This window comes from Melanostigma gelatinosum (assembly GCF_949748355.1).
Source record: "Melanostigma gelatinosum genome assembly, chromosome: 6".
Lineage (NCBI taxonomy): Eukaryota > Metazoa > Chordata > Actinopteri > Perciformes > Zoarcidae > Melanostigma > Melanostigma gelatinosum.
Window position 1 is genome coordinate 6,652,464 of NC_136639.1, and position 13,720 is coordinate 6,666,183.

The window sequence follows — 13,720 nt, forward strand, 5'->3', positions numbered from 1 at the left end:
CTGGCGGAGGAAGCTGTTGAATGAACAGGAGTAGATATGCGAGCTTCAGCCCTACCTCTCTGCTGTGGAGGACACCCTCCTCTGACACATCACCGCCAACGAACTGCTTCCCGGTGCCATTTCCTGTTTGATCTCCCACGCGACGAGGTTGCTGGGTTTCACAGCCAGGAAGTTAATGCCTGACTGGAACCACACCCTGCAGAGAGATGAAGAGAGAAAACGAAGAGAGTGAGAAGAGAAAGCCAGGTTAATCTAAAGTTCACACAGGCACATCACAAACACACAAAAAAAGGAGAGTTGTCACAGTGACTGACAGTCGGGGGGAATTTGCTAAACATTGAATTCGGTTCGCTTGGAATTTCCCCGGCCCGATTTCCTCGCTGATTTTCTTTAATCCCTGATATGTGCCATACTCTTTGTATAAAATGTCTTTTTAAAATGATTCACCCAGCATGGTGTTGCCTCCCACGGTATTTTTTGGTGGCAGAAGACAACGGAGTGACAGGAGAATCTCTTATGAAAGTTAACATTTTAGTAAGTAAGTGCTGCGTGGTGAATTGGATGTATGCTGTGCTGGATATTATATCTAATACACAAAATGTGACTTTGCTGTTCATATAATTTATTGTTTGTTCTGTTCACTTTGCTCTCTTTTCCTTTGTCCTCTTCAAATACTCATTTTTTTCTCACCTTCGCTTTATTCCTTTCCTTAGTAAACATGTACATCAAACCTCCTAACTGTCCCTCACGGGTTGCCATCCCTAATCCTCTCCCTTCTCCACTTGACTTTCTTCTCCATTCAATTAGATTAAGAACATTCATCGGTGCCCCTTTTTTTCAATGCAGGTTTTCCATGAAACTGGATGATTTCTTCCTCCATTTCTCTCGACTCCAACTCTCCCTACACTTCCATATTTGTTTCGGCTTTCTGTTAGACGCCATACCCCTTCCCTTCTTACCCATCTTCTCTATCCTTCCCGTCCAGATGTCCTCTTTGTTTCTATTCCTCCTACCTCACCATTCCCTCGCCACTCCCTCTCCTTTATTTTCCTTACCAGGTCTCCTCTTTCATCTCTTTTCCTCACGTCCTCCGAAAGCTTTTCTTCTGCCTTTCATCCATCCCTCTGTGATTTCCTTCCCTGCCTTCCTCCCTCTCTTCCTTCCATACACCTTCCTTCATCCCCCCCCCTCTGCACCTCCTCTACCCTTCAATCTCAAGGCATCCTATGGTTAATCTCTTTATTTTCTTTGTCTCCCTCTTTCTCTAATCTGTCCCGGTGTGTTTTGTTCTATTTATCACTTTGACAAGACCCTCTCTCATTTTATTAACACACTTCATAGGCATGCGCACAAATGCACGCAAGCTTGTTTACTGCTTTTCTTATTAACACACTTACAATAGTCTTTGGCAAACAACAAATACCAACACAGACTCAACTTTTTCCTCCATACAGAAGGGAAGCAAATCCTCTTCTGTCTCCTTTCTCATTAATACTTTCTTGTGTTTGTCTCGCTTCATGTCTTGCCAAAAACTGCCAGCAAATATGCCATGCCCGTCCCTTGACGTGCTTTCTGTACATATGTTTGTGAGTATGTATGTATAGATGCACCTGTGTGTGTAAACAAGATGCTTTTTGGCCCTCTTGTGAAAACTTGAAAACTCACTTTATTTTTCTGTTTGACTCTGAACAATTGTGTCTTGGTCTTTTAAAGGATTATGTGTTGTTTATGTGCTGCGGTTTGGAAAAACAGGGGAAAAGGAAGTGAGAAGTTGTAAAAGTCTTGTGGGTGCTCATGTTCCCAAGAAAAGTACCGTGTGTGTGTGAGAAGCAAAGCAGCATAAAAATAATGTGCGGTCCCCCTCTTTTATAATTCAACAGCTGCATTTTACATAAAATAATAATATTTTCAAAAAACTTAGAAATTGTTCTGCTTCCTGTGTTTCTTCCTCTGTATCCTCTCCTTCTGTGTCCTCTATCTCCCTACCTCACCTTCTTCTCCCTCTGTCTCCCATTCACTTTGTCATCCTCCTCAACCAACCCAGAATGTAAGATAATCCACTTCAAAGGAAATTTTGAGATGCACATTTAGAGATGCAGTCCTACACTACAACTGGAGGCCAAAACTGTGGCAGGCGTAAAATTGCAACATTCGCCCAAAGCCACCACTAATACAGAAAGTAGAGGCCTGTCAGTCAACATTTTGATGACAACTGACATGTTATCTGAAGGGTGACAAGCAAACAAACACTGCAACAAATCTGTCAAAGCAGGCAGAGAAATAGCTATTTTCTGTGAGGAATTGTAGGATGTTTAAATCAGATCAGGGTTGACGAAAGAATGACATGCAGCAAATATGAGACTGTCACAGTACAACATGTCATGAAACGCTTTATACACCTTGCCTTTCACTGACACATGACCTCCTGTGCTTAATGTGACAGGAGTTGGTCGTTGCAATGAACCTCAAGAGAATTATCACTTGACTCTGAGAGCTCTGATAAACCCACTGTGCGCCCACTTGCCCAGCATCAAACCGCGTACTGGTGAACATGGTGGAGCAGATATTTCCCTCAGGAGGAGAAGAAGAGTGAATGTTGAATCTGCGGAATTTCAAATGGTGTTGCTTTTTGTAGGGCATATGTCAAACATGTATACGAAAGTGTGGCCAAGTCAATGGTGCTTTAATCATAGCAACAATCTTTCTATACTAGATGACCTATTTAGTTGTAAGTATTTGAGGACATTTTCCCTTTGTTTCAGTCAGTTTCAGTCAACATAACTAGAATTACCATCTCATTGTTGTATGCCTCCCCCAAACAGTCAGTTTCCATCCACGTTCTGTCCAAATGAACCCCCCCCCCAGACACACACACACACACACACACACGCACACACACAGACACTCACATATGTAAGAAGAAAATACAGCAACAGTTTTCCCATGTTGCATCCGTCAGGACTGTTGTGTGCTTGTGTGTGTGTGTGTGTGTGCATGTCTGTCAACAAGCAGAATGATGGACAAGGCTGCGTCCCTAAGCTGCTTCTGTCAGATACAGCAACAAAGCCTGACAAGTGTCTGTGTCTTTCTTTCTCTATCTGTCTGTTTTCTCTCTCTCTCTCTCTCTCTCTCTCCATTTGTTTTATGTTTCAGGTCAATGATTCTGTTCTAATCTGCAACACATTCTGTGTGATAAACCTCAAGACATAACAAGTTGTGATGTACAATTACAATGGCATTCTAAGAGTGACCTAACCATATAAAGAGAGTTGTGCTTTGTCTCGTAGTGGCGCTTCACATTAATGCTTTTAATAATCGCCGCAGTCTCTGAACATATGAGACATCCTGGTTTTAAACTGCCCGTGTGAAGAACTCACCTATACGAGTCGGTCCATTCTTAGTTGAAGACTCTGGTTCTGTAAAGGCTGAAAAAGCTGCGCCGGTTACAATATAAGCGCTCCATTAAAATGTAATAATTCTCAATTATCCAGATACAACGGCGTCTGGGTCCGGATCCTATTAGTGACCCCTGGTGTACAGTATCTTGCTGATGAAACTGCTGCCAGTAAAATACTGTTATGTTTTAATTATTACAGTACATTATGGTAAGCTTATTCTTTTGACACAGCAGAGATACTGTAAATTGTAAAGTATCTCGCTGATGAAACAAACAGGAGCTTTACAAAGCTGTCAGTTTTCGCCATCTTATTTTCCTCTGAATTCAAGAAGTGCCTGAACTATTTTATAAATCTATGATGTTGTCAAAGCAAGAATTTCAGTGTAATACACTTAAAACTTTATTTACAGCAGGAACATTAACTGGCCATCTATTCCTCCCTCGTTCCCTGGATGACACTCACACATTACACACATTCACAGCCACAGTCTGCTCCTGTTGGCCATGAGGTAGCTCACAGAGCATTAACATTGATTTTATTTTCTTCTCCTTTTCTGGAGCGGTGCCTTGTTTATCGGCACTTCAACACTAGTTTTCCAAGTGGAAAAATAAAGAGTATGCAGAGGGAAGAGGCAATATGCTACACTGCAATAAAGTGTGCCTTTGCTCCTTTTAAACCACAACTGTAGGTTTAAATTGTTCTGTCATTGTGATGATGTCTATTTTTCTTTTTCTTTTATTTTGGGAGTCATTTCATATATGCCCAAGAGGGTCTCTTTACCTCACTTTTGCACGTACTTAGAAAATTCTGATTTTGCTGAATTCTTAGCTGCTGGATGACTCCGGTAAGAGACGCTACATGTATGTTGTATCTGCCTCTGGTTTACACACAGAGTACATCTAATCATAATCACCATTACACACCCACACGCTATCTCGCTCTTACACAGGAGCCCTATCAGCACCGACACAAGGTCATGTATGACTGTGTGTGAGGAGCATCGGTGATAGAAGAAAAGATTTACACTCGGCGAAACTATGTCCTTGATTGATCTCTATAAAAAGAGTTCACAAACCTTCTTTTATCTGTTGCGACTGTGTGAACTCTATTTATAGAGATCAATGAAAGCAGATACAAGCATTAAGTGCCCATGGTCTCAGGGCCTGTGGTTCTTCAAACACTCAATTTGTAAGATGTTTTTCAACCTCCCTTCTCTCCAACTACCAAGTTCAAAATATAAGAGAGCTATGGTATCAATGGCAATGCAATTATACAAATAAAACTAGTTCTTCTAAACAATCCTTTTTCCTGTTCCCTCCATTATTTGCGGTTCACAGTGATCCACAGCTCTGAGCTTTGCACTCAGTTAGTTTCCTGTAAAGTTCAAGAAATTAAACCTCATTCTTCAGTTTCATTCATTGCCAAGTCGCTCTGGATGAAAGTGGAAAAATGTGGCAAAATGCCTGAAACATAAATGTAAACTCAAAAGGTATTCTTCTCAAAACAAAAGAGCAGACCCGCCATACGCTACGTGTCAGAAAACGTTGCTGCACGCACAGCAGCAGATGTGTCTGAGAGACAAAAGTAGAAGAAGACATATTGTTTGTCTGAAGTTGTTGTTGGAACAGATGTTTTGGGGAAAGACAGGTTGGAAGGATACTGTAAGATGCACCGTTGAAGTGCAGCTTAATCTGCATCCAAACCGAACCAGCAAGTGTCTTAAGTGTAAGTACAACAGTTTAGGGCCAAATTCTGACAGTACAACACATTTAAACTGTCATCTGAAGGTACAGGACTCAGAGAGCAAACCTTTCCTGCTGATTCCTGCTGGTGTAGAAGCCAAAGTTTGCCGTCAACATCTGCACGTTAAGATGATTGTTTAATTCTGATATTCGGCAACATTCCATAATGGGATAACAATGAGGAAAATATGATTTCTAATGAAAGATATTCGTCTTTTAAAAGGTGGGGCAAGGTTGCTGTTGGGTAAACCACGACCATCGTTGATAATTCATGACTTGAGGAAACCGCACGAGCAACGATAAGGAAAACGGCAGCGAGTTATTCGAAGTGCAGACAGATGTTCAACAACAACAACAAAAAACACCTGCATATTTTCTCAACACATTCTGGAGAAGCTGCTGTCATTGGACACGAGCGGCATTTAAATGAGTCAACTGTCAAATCATTAAAATCTTGTTTTGTGTTTTTCCTGCTTTTTGAGAGGCAACAACAATCTGTTGTTGTGATCGTAACACTGAGAAGAGACAGGGTTACTTTCCCTACAAGTGACAAGCTGTCAACAAATTGAAAAGTCGAGAAAGGGTTTCTAACGAGGTCTTAACAAGTTGCAACATTGCTGCTATGACAAGAAGTTCTCGTCCTGTGATGCATAACTCTTGGCTCGCCAGAGACATGTTGTGAAAGGTTAATCCTGTTGGAATGACTTTCACTTTACAAAATATTAAAAGTCTTTTTAGATATTAAGTTCACAATGTGAACTCTTCAAAACAGATACAATTACGGATGATAAAAGGTGCATACAGCTGTATGAAGAAAAGCATAATTCATACTTTTGTGATCGAGATTGTTTTGTGTTCATGTTGCTGATGTGTTGCCTCGTGGGAGCAGATGTCTTTTTCTTTTTAAAGACTTTTTGTAATACTTAAAACATCTTGCAATTATGGCGATTTACTTCACTAAGACCTTGAGTGTATGTATTTTTTGAAGATGGGAGTGATGGACAGACTGGAAGGCAAGGCTTTCAAATTGTTAGAATGAACAGGTGGGGATGTTTTTCAAGATACAGTGTGAGACAGATGGGAAGCTGTAAATTTGGAAAGTCATTACAAACTGCTGTTAGACATTTGAAAGAAGGATATAAGAGCCCCGTTATGTTGGTCACAGGTCAACTGTGTCTCACTGTGAGAACATCTGTTGTGTCCGTCTACCCAGAATCTTTTTTTCTGTTATTTTACTTTGGATGCATCTTCTTATTCACTTCCTTTGTTGTCGTTTCATCCTGTCTTTCATTTTTTGTCCTCATGCCCACTTTTACATTGGCTTTTCATCTCTATCTTGTATGAAGCTGTCTTTCCCTCTCATATTTATTTCTTCCAGTAAACATTCTCTATCACGCCCATTTTCTCCTCGAACACAAACACAAAAAACTTGCCTGAGGCCTCTTTCTATAGCAGCTGCACTTAACTGATGATTGGCATTCAAAATACACTACTTTTTTATTCCATTATCTTGGTTGAGACTGTCCTCAAAAAAACAGCTTTGTTGTGTGTTAAAATGCCTTATTACAGACCTGTTTACGTTCACCGAGCAAGGACAGCTAGCTGACATGTGAATTATAACTCTCGTCAGTGTGGAACAAAGGCCGAATAGCATGACGCCACAAAGGTTCTTAGGGAGAAGGTCATGTAGCATAAAAGCAGGTGGAGTTGACACAGGAGACCACAGTTTGTCTCACATTGTTTTCTTTTAACCACGACATCACTCTCTCCCTAGCCTAGTAGTTGCAACTAAACCGATACAAACCATTACTGTAGAGCAGGGATTCCCAAAGTGGGGTGCGCGCGAGCTGCCTCTAGGGGGTGCGCGAGAGGAAAAGTGTAATGGCGGTCTGATGATGTAATAATATTAAATATAAAAAAAATAATGTAATTTTAATTTAAAAACTGTCAGGTGGGACATCTGAAGCTATCAGTCGTAAAAGAGGAGAGGGACAGAGAGAGAGAGAGGAATCGGAGGCGAGGGGAACGGAGAGGTGCGTTATTGGGGAGAGACCGGGAGAAGAAATCGAGCCAGAGTCAGAGGAAGATGAGACGGCGCAGACTGGGAAAAAAAGAGGAAATATGATGAAAAGTATCTGTGTCTGGGCTTCACTTGGATTGGCAACGCAGATTCCCCAAAGCCACAGTGCGTGGTGTGCAGTGAGGTTCTGGCTAACAGTCTGAAGCTCTTATTTACGTCGCCACCTGAACACCAAGCATGCCAGTGCAAGTCAAAAGCCCCTTACATATTTTAATATCGAAATTGGAGGAGTTACAAAACAGCCAAAAACAACTGGAGTCTCATTCATGTGTTGGGTCTATAAATGACGCACTACGGGCTTCATATCTGGTCACAGAATAGCGAGAAAGGGGCTACCGCACACAATCGCCGAAGACGTGAGCTTGCCAGCTGCCAGAGAGATGGTGGAATGTATGATTGGGGAGAAAGAAGCAAAAAAGTTGGACATGATCCCGGTGTCCAACAACACTGTGTCGCACCGCATCGATGCTTTGTCCGAAGACATCCTGGCTACATTAGTCGGTCATTAATTGTAAATTAAATGTGATAATCTGCCTCTGAGCCTGTGCGTGTGTGCTCGCATCCGTATTGCTCTTTAAAAGTGACGCCTTGTGTCACTGAAAGTTATTGAAACTTTGTTGCAGTGTTTCAGGGCGTTTTCACACCTTCAGTTCGTTTGCTTTGTTGCAGTTGCTCCTTTGTTCGGTTTGTGTTCACACTGCAACATTTAACAGCGGACTAAATCTTGTAAACAAATGCCACGCGCGAGCAAACTGTTCACTCATTGGTCCGATTGTTATGCGGCTATGAAGGCTTAAAAGGCTCTGTTGCTTCTTTTTTTATTTTTTTTTATTAAGGGGGGGGGGGGGTGCGCGAACCCGGTCGGGATGTAGAAGGGGGTGCGCGGCCTAAAAAGTTTGGGAACCGCTGCTGTAGAGGTATGAAATGCTGTAATATCTATGGAGAAGATATATAATAAAAGTTGTAATCTTGTTTACCATGTGTGTAAGAATGGTTGTACCGATTAAAGCAAAAGTTTAATGGAAACAGGCTTCAGCGTCCTCAAAAGACATGAGTTCAGGGCTGAATTATCCCCGATTCACTCACTCATTCAGAGAACAAATCTGGTCTGGGTCCTTGTTTGGTGTCGAAGTTCGGCCGAGCTAATGGTGTTGCCATGCAATGGTAAACATTCTAGCACTTGAGGCTAATGATAGCATACTACTGTTGACAGATATTACAACTGACAGATATTACAACTGACAGTTCAAATATCACCTCCAGTTCTCACTGAAGAGTAGCCGACCCACGTTGACCCTGTCTCCCCAAACATTTTCTCACCCAGACTCGTTTTGCTTTTATTTATTTCTCTCTTCAAGGCATGACTACAGCAAGCTGTATTATCAAAATCTCATTATTTTCAGCTGTTCACTGCAGACTGCGATCAAACTTAACCTCTGTAAGTGACACCTACATAAAGGTTTACAATTTTATTTGCAAAATCATATTTTCAGTTTGTATTTCTGATTCTGTCTTTGATAACAACTAAATTTAGCTTTTCTTATTAGGAGTGAGCGAGCACCCCCCGACATGACCACACACACACACGCACACGCACACACACACACACACACACCCACACACACACACACACACACACACACTGCAACTGCTGTCCCTCTCCACAGACACTCTTGCTCCCTGAGCAGCTGGCTCCCCAGTTATATAAGTCCACTGCTGAATGACTGTTGTAATAATGACGAAAGCTGCTGGAAAACATGATGCGTGTGCGAGTGTCTGTGTTTGTTTGATTCAGCGTACGATACATGAAGTAGACATGTGTATTCCCTTACACTGCAGGCCTCTTTGCTCAATGTATGGGGACTTCTACACGCCGATGTTCACATATGTTGGCCCCGCTTGTGTGTTAATTATGAATGAGTGAAGAGAAATGCCATCAGTTGCCTTCTGCTCCAGACCTTGTCTTTGTTTTGCACCACTGAACAGGCCTCTGCACCACCAGCCCTGCAGCGGTAGCCATTATAGAAGCCCCTACGCGTGCATCCATCCTACATCTGTCCTGCATGGTACGAAAGACCATAATCTGCTGGAGTTTGTCCTGCTTGATCGTCAGTAAAAATTACAATCATCTAGCCAGCTGTTGAGACTTCAGACTTCAGAACTCATTTTCTGACTGATACTTTAATGTTTTATTTGCCACTGCTCTTGGAATTACTTGGTCACCAAAGGGTGACACGATTCATTCATTCCTTAATTCCAATGTATAATACCAGCTCCATAGTCATCATGCTGTATGCAGCATGTGAGCTGCACGGCCCAGGACACAGTATTGTGCAAAGAGAGTCGTGGATATAATGATGGTGAGGAGTATGACCATTAAGATGATGGTTTGCTGTCCTGTGAAAGTTGTGGAAGCTAATGCAGCTTAAGTACAGTAACTCCTGACAATTGTCCCGAGGCAGCTGTCAAACACAGCTGTGGAGGAGTAAGATAAAAACCACTGACCATGCCGAAAGTTATAAATTAATTGGAGTTACAGTGAAGCATTGAAATATGTGTTCCTTATGCATTCTGTGACAGTTTGACCAGATTATACTGAATGAAGTGCCAGTCAGGTTGAGGGCTGCCAACAAGTCACATATTTTTCCGTCAAACTTGTTAAAAAGGTTGTGAACACAGAGTGAACTCAGTGAATGGTGTTGATGCTGAGATTTCAGATTTGCCTGCGGCCATTCTGAGAGGGATTGACATCTGTTGGCCCACACATGTATGGATTCCCTCCATGTGCTCTGCTTTCTTTCCACAAAGACATGGACGTTGGATGACTCAGAATCATTGCCTAGGTGATGTGTTAGCTCTGTGATAGACTGAAGTACTCACCCAGTGCATTGTGGCATTGGTCACAGCCTCACACGACTTTTAACAGAAAAGAAAATGGATAAATGAATGAATAAATGGATGGATGGAGAGATATGGAGATGAAGGCGAAGATCTACATGTAATAAAGAGCATATCTCAGGTGAAGTCTGTTTACGGTAGGGACAACCTCCAAATATATTGTATATTGAAGGTTTTAAAGAAACCATTGCAAAATGAGTATGAATGCACAAGTTAAAAACTTTGCTGATTCACTTCAAAATGAAATGTGACTTTGGGGCGCTGCCATGACAATGAAAACTCAACAGGGGCAGATCAACAAGTCATTGACACCAAGCTGTGAATGGGCTGCATAAGTGTAAATAAATGATTACTCTTGATGTACCTTCATAAAAGTCTGAGTCGTCACACTTTGTCAGTCCGACATTAGCGCAGGTAGTCATTCTTCCTTGGATGTTTCACAGCTGTCACACAAAGCACTTATCGTATTACCAAACGCCAAGCTGCTACCGACCCTCTCTTTGTACTCTCAATCTGTCCTCGCATTGGATGCAGCCAATGTGTAGCAGTCCAGCACGCATGCAGCAAAGCGTGGGACTTTTACAACTGCTACCTCCGTACACATTTCTAAGCAGGACGCCGATAATGTAATCTGCACAGCTTGATGTTTGGTTACCGGATCCCTTTCAAATAAAAACCCTCACACATGGAATCAAACCTGCCCACTCTACTTCCCACCACATATGGGATTAGAACGACATATTTCTCTGTAAACAAAGACACAGACAATGGTGGTGGGTTGTTGGCTGTGGTAGTAGCTCGGCGCTAGCTCTCTGCGCTAAGGTCCCAGATTAGCAGTGTAGCAACCACAGATCACTTTCAGCAGGCAGAGAGTGCGACGCTAAAGGAAGACTTTTACCATTACATTTGATAAATCTGACCAGAATGAAAGGAAATCCCTTGAAATTCACTTGGTACTTAATTAATCTGATTTGGTTTGTTTGTTTGTGTTGTTTTCCAGTATCAGGACTATTTGGATTTCTTTTTTGTAACAAGAGGAGGGGGATGGCAGTTAGTGTGCTGCTGATACAATTGTATTATTTGTTAGAATGCCTTGCACTTTCTTAACTCAGATTAAGGTTATTTGGAAACACTTCAGGGTAACCTGCTGGGATAAACTGGTGGTGAAAAGCAGTGTGGCCATATTTGGCTGGAATAAGTGGAACAGAACAGCAGCTGTGCCCGGCTTAATGTTTGTAACAATGGATTAAGCTATACAAACGTCTAATAAGATAATTGCACTTATATTAAATGTTGCCAGATATGTTATTATTGCAAAACACAACATTTCCCCGAAAAAGTTGTTGCCTATTTTCTTTGTAACGTAGATTTGTTTTCACATCATTCTGTGAGTAAAACTTACCAGAGAGGATTGTGCCGCTGTCATCAAGAGGAACTTCAGGGAGTCACAGCTGCGATAATGAACATATTCACTCATTTTTGAGGAAAAGCTCGACCAATATAAGGCTCCATGAGGGAGAGTACTGCTTCCTCAAAAGTGCAATAAAGCTCTACGCGGCTCATTTGGACGGAGAGATAACAATGTAAGAGTCCAAGACTTCAGCCTTTCATTTGTTATGAGAGGAAGAGATCCAAAAGTACAGGGATGGCAATGGGAGAATGTGTGTGTGATTTGATTGGTATTTATCAACCAAAGCATCCCACTGGAGTTCAAGTCTACAAATCACACACAAACACACACTATTCTATTCTGACTGGCTAGCTTGCACTTGCACATACACCAAGACACAAACATTTGCACTGCAAGAAAACACAGGTCTCATTGGGCTCCATGGAGCAAACGATGCAACGATGGTCACCAGGGTACCAGCAGACCGACAGAACAAACAAATAAACATGTCAACAAAACCGGCAAACAACAAGTTTGCTCAGCAATCACAGCTGGGAGCAGAGACTCTACGATAAGAGGACAGTCACCGGAGTCTGAGGTGTGTTTCTGGGAGTGAATGGAACAACAGTGCACGTCATATCAGTTTGTCAAGCAGACAACTCACACATTCACACAAACATCAACAGTACCAGGTGAAGTGGATGAAGGCGCTTCGGGTATATGCGAGGTTGTTTTGGTCTCAGTTGGTCTGTGAGCTGTCAGGACACTTTGACACACACATCTGTGCACATACAAAGAAAACGGTCGGTTTTGAGTCTGGTTGGGGAGCTGAATTTTATTAAAAATTTACAAGAAGTGACTACAGAGGAAGTGAAATGTCCGTAGTTTAGTTAGTTTCATCATATTTAGTCATCCTGTTCCTTTAGTCACGTTTTAGTTGACCAGTCTCATCTTATTAACTAAAAACCATAAGTATTCAATTTTAGTCAAACCTTTTGACAAATTGAAAATTTCAGTCAATCTAGTCCAGCCAAAAAATCCTGTTGTTTCTTTCTCCTGTCCTGTTTTCATGGTTAACTTTGATCACAGTAAGGAAGTAAGTTAGTACAAGTCCTCCTGACTGTGCCCATGTATTCTGCTGGTGTTCTGATATGGCCAGCAGAGCTTAGGAAACGGAACTGCTGCATTTATAAAAATAAAAAAATCGATATTTCTATCGACAAAACGACTTGCAACACAACCTCCATGTGGGGACAACGTTGAAAAACCGGAAGCGCTTTGGAAACTCCCATTGTTTCTTTGTTTAGGAGCACTTCAACATTCAATATGTTCACCACCAACAAGCAATGCATTCAGGAACCTCATTGCCAGAAAACCAAAGCCACGTTCTCCCGTGAAAAGGAGAATGTGCTTTGAGTCACTTTGTACTTTTTAATCTCAGATCTTGAACTTGAAGTTTTGCTTGAAGTTTGAAACTTGAAACTTGAAGTTTTGCAAACAGTCAAAGCCGGTTATTGACCCAAATACAGCAGTAGTTTTACAAATATGTAAGTCCATTTCTGCACTTACTACTGCTAGTAGTTGTTGGCCAAGCAAAGTCGAGGCTTGATTAGAGAGTCAGACCATCTTACAGGTTAAAGTGGCACATAAAGATGACAGATTGCGAGTGAGACTATTTCAGCGCCATCTGAAAACTCTCAACCTTCACAAGAAACACTTAGCGGATAAAATGTGAGAGGGGCCAGACAGTTGAGAATGCTAATGTTGTGTTGCTAATCTTAAGCAGAGCTAAAAGGTTAAAACAGTCACCCGCTGCGGTAGAGATGCAGCACCTCGGGGTTCCATTAATGTCATCGCAATTAAAAAACCTCCGCAGAGGCACACTTTAAAAAACGCTTTATCTTCTTCTGTGCTTCAGTAACACTCATGATACGCAGAATCACGCTTACGCACTTACACACACGCACGCACGCACGCACGCACGCACGCACGCGCGCACGCACGCGCGCACGCGCGCGCGCGGCCGGGATTGTGCTTTTCATAATGGCTTCTTTGATACTAGGAATTCTTAGTGCATGCATGTGTGTGTGTGTGTGTGTGTGTGTGTGTGTGTGTGTGTAATTTAGTCACTTGAAAGAGAGAAGGGATCTAAGAATGTGGAGGCTGGCAGAAGAATAGCATGAATTTTGAGGTAAAGACAGAGAAAAGGATT

General features: G+C 42.0%; 1 protein-coding gene across 1 annotated transcript in view; it reads right to left on the reverse strand.

Annotated features, from left to right (window-relative positions):
- Positions 1-13,720, reverse strand: part of LOC306778629 (transmembrane protein 132C) — a gene marked incomplete at both ends in the record, with an annotated part of 187,461 nt that overhangs the window by 81,805 nt on the left and 91,936 nt on the right. Inside the window, one exon of the mRNA XM_079270234.1 lies at positions 56-196. Coding sequence (XP_079126360.1) covers positions 56-196 — 141 coding nt within the window. The remainder of the gene's footprint in view (positions 1-55; positions 197-13,720) is intronic.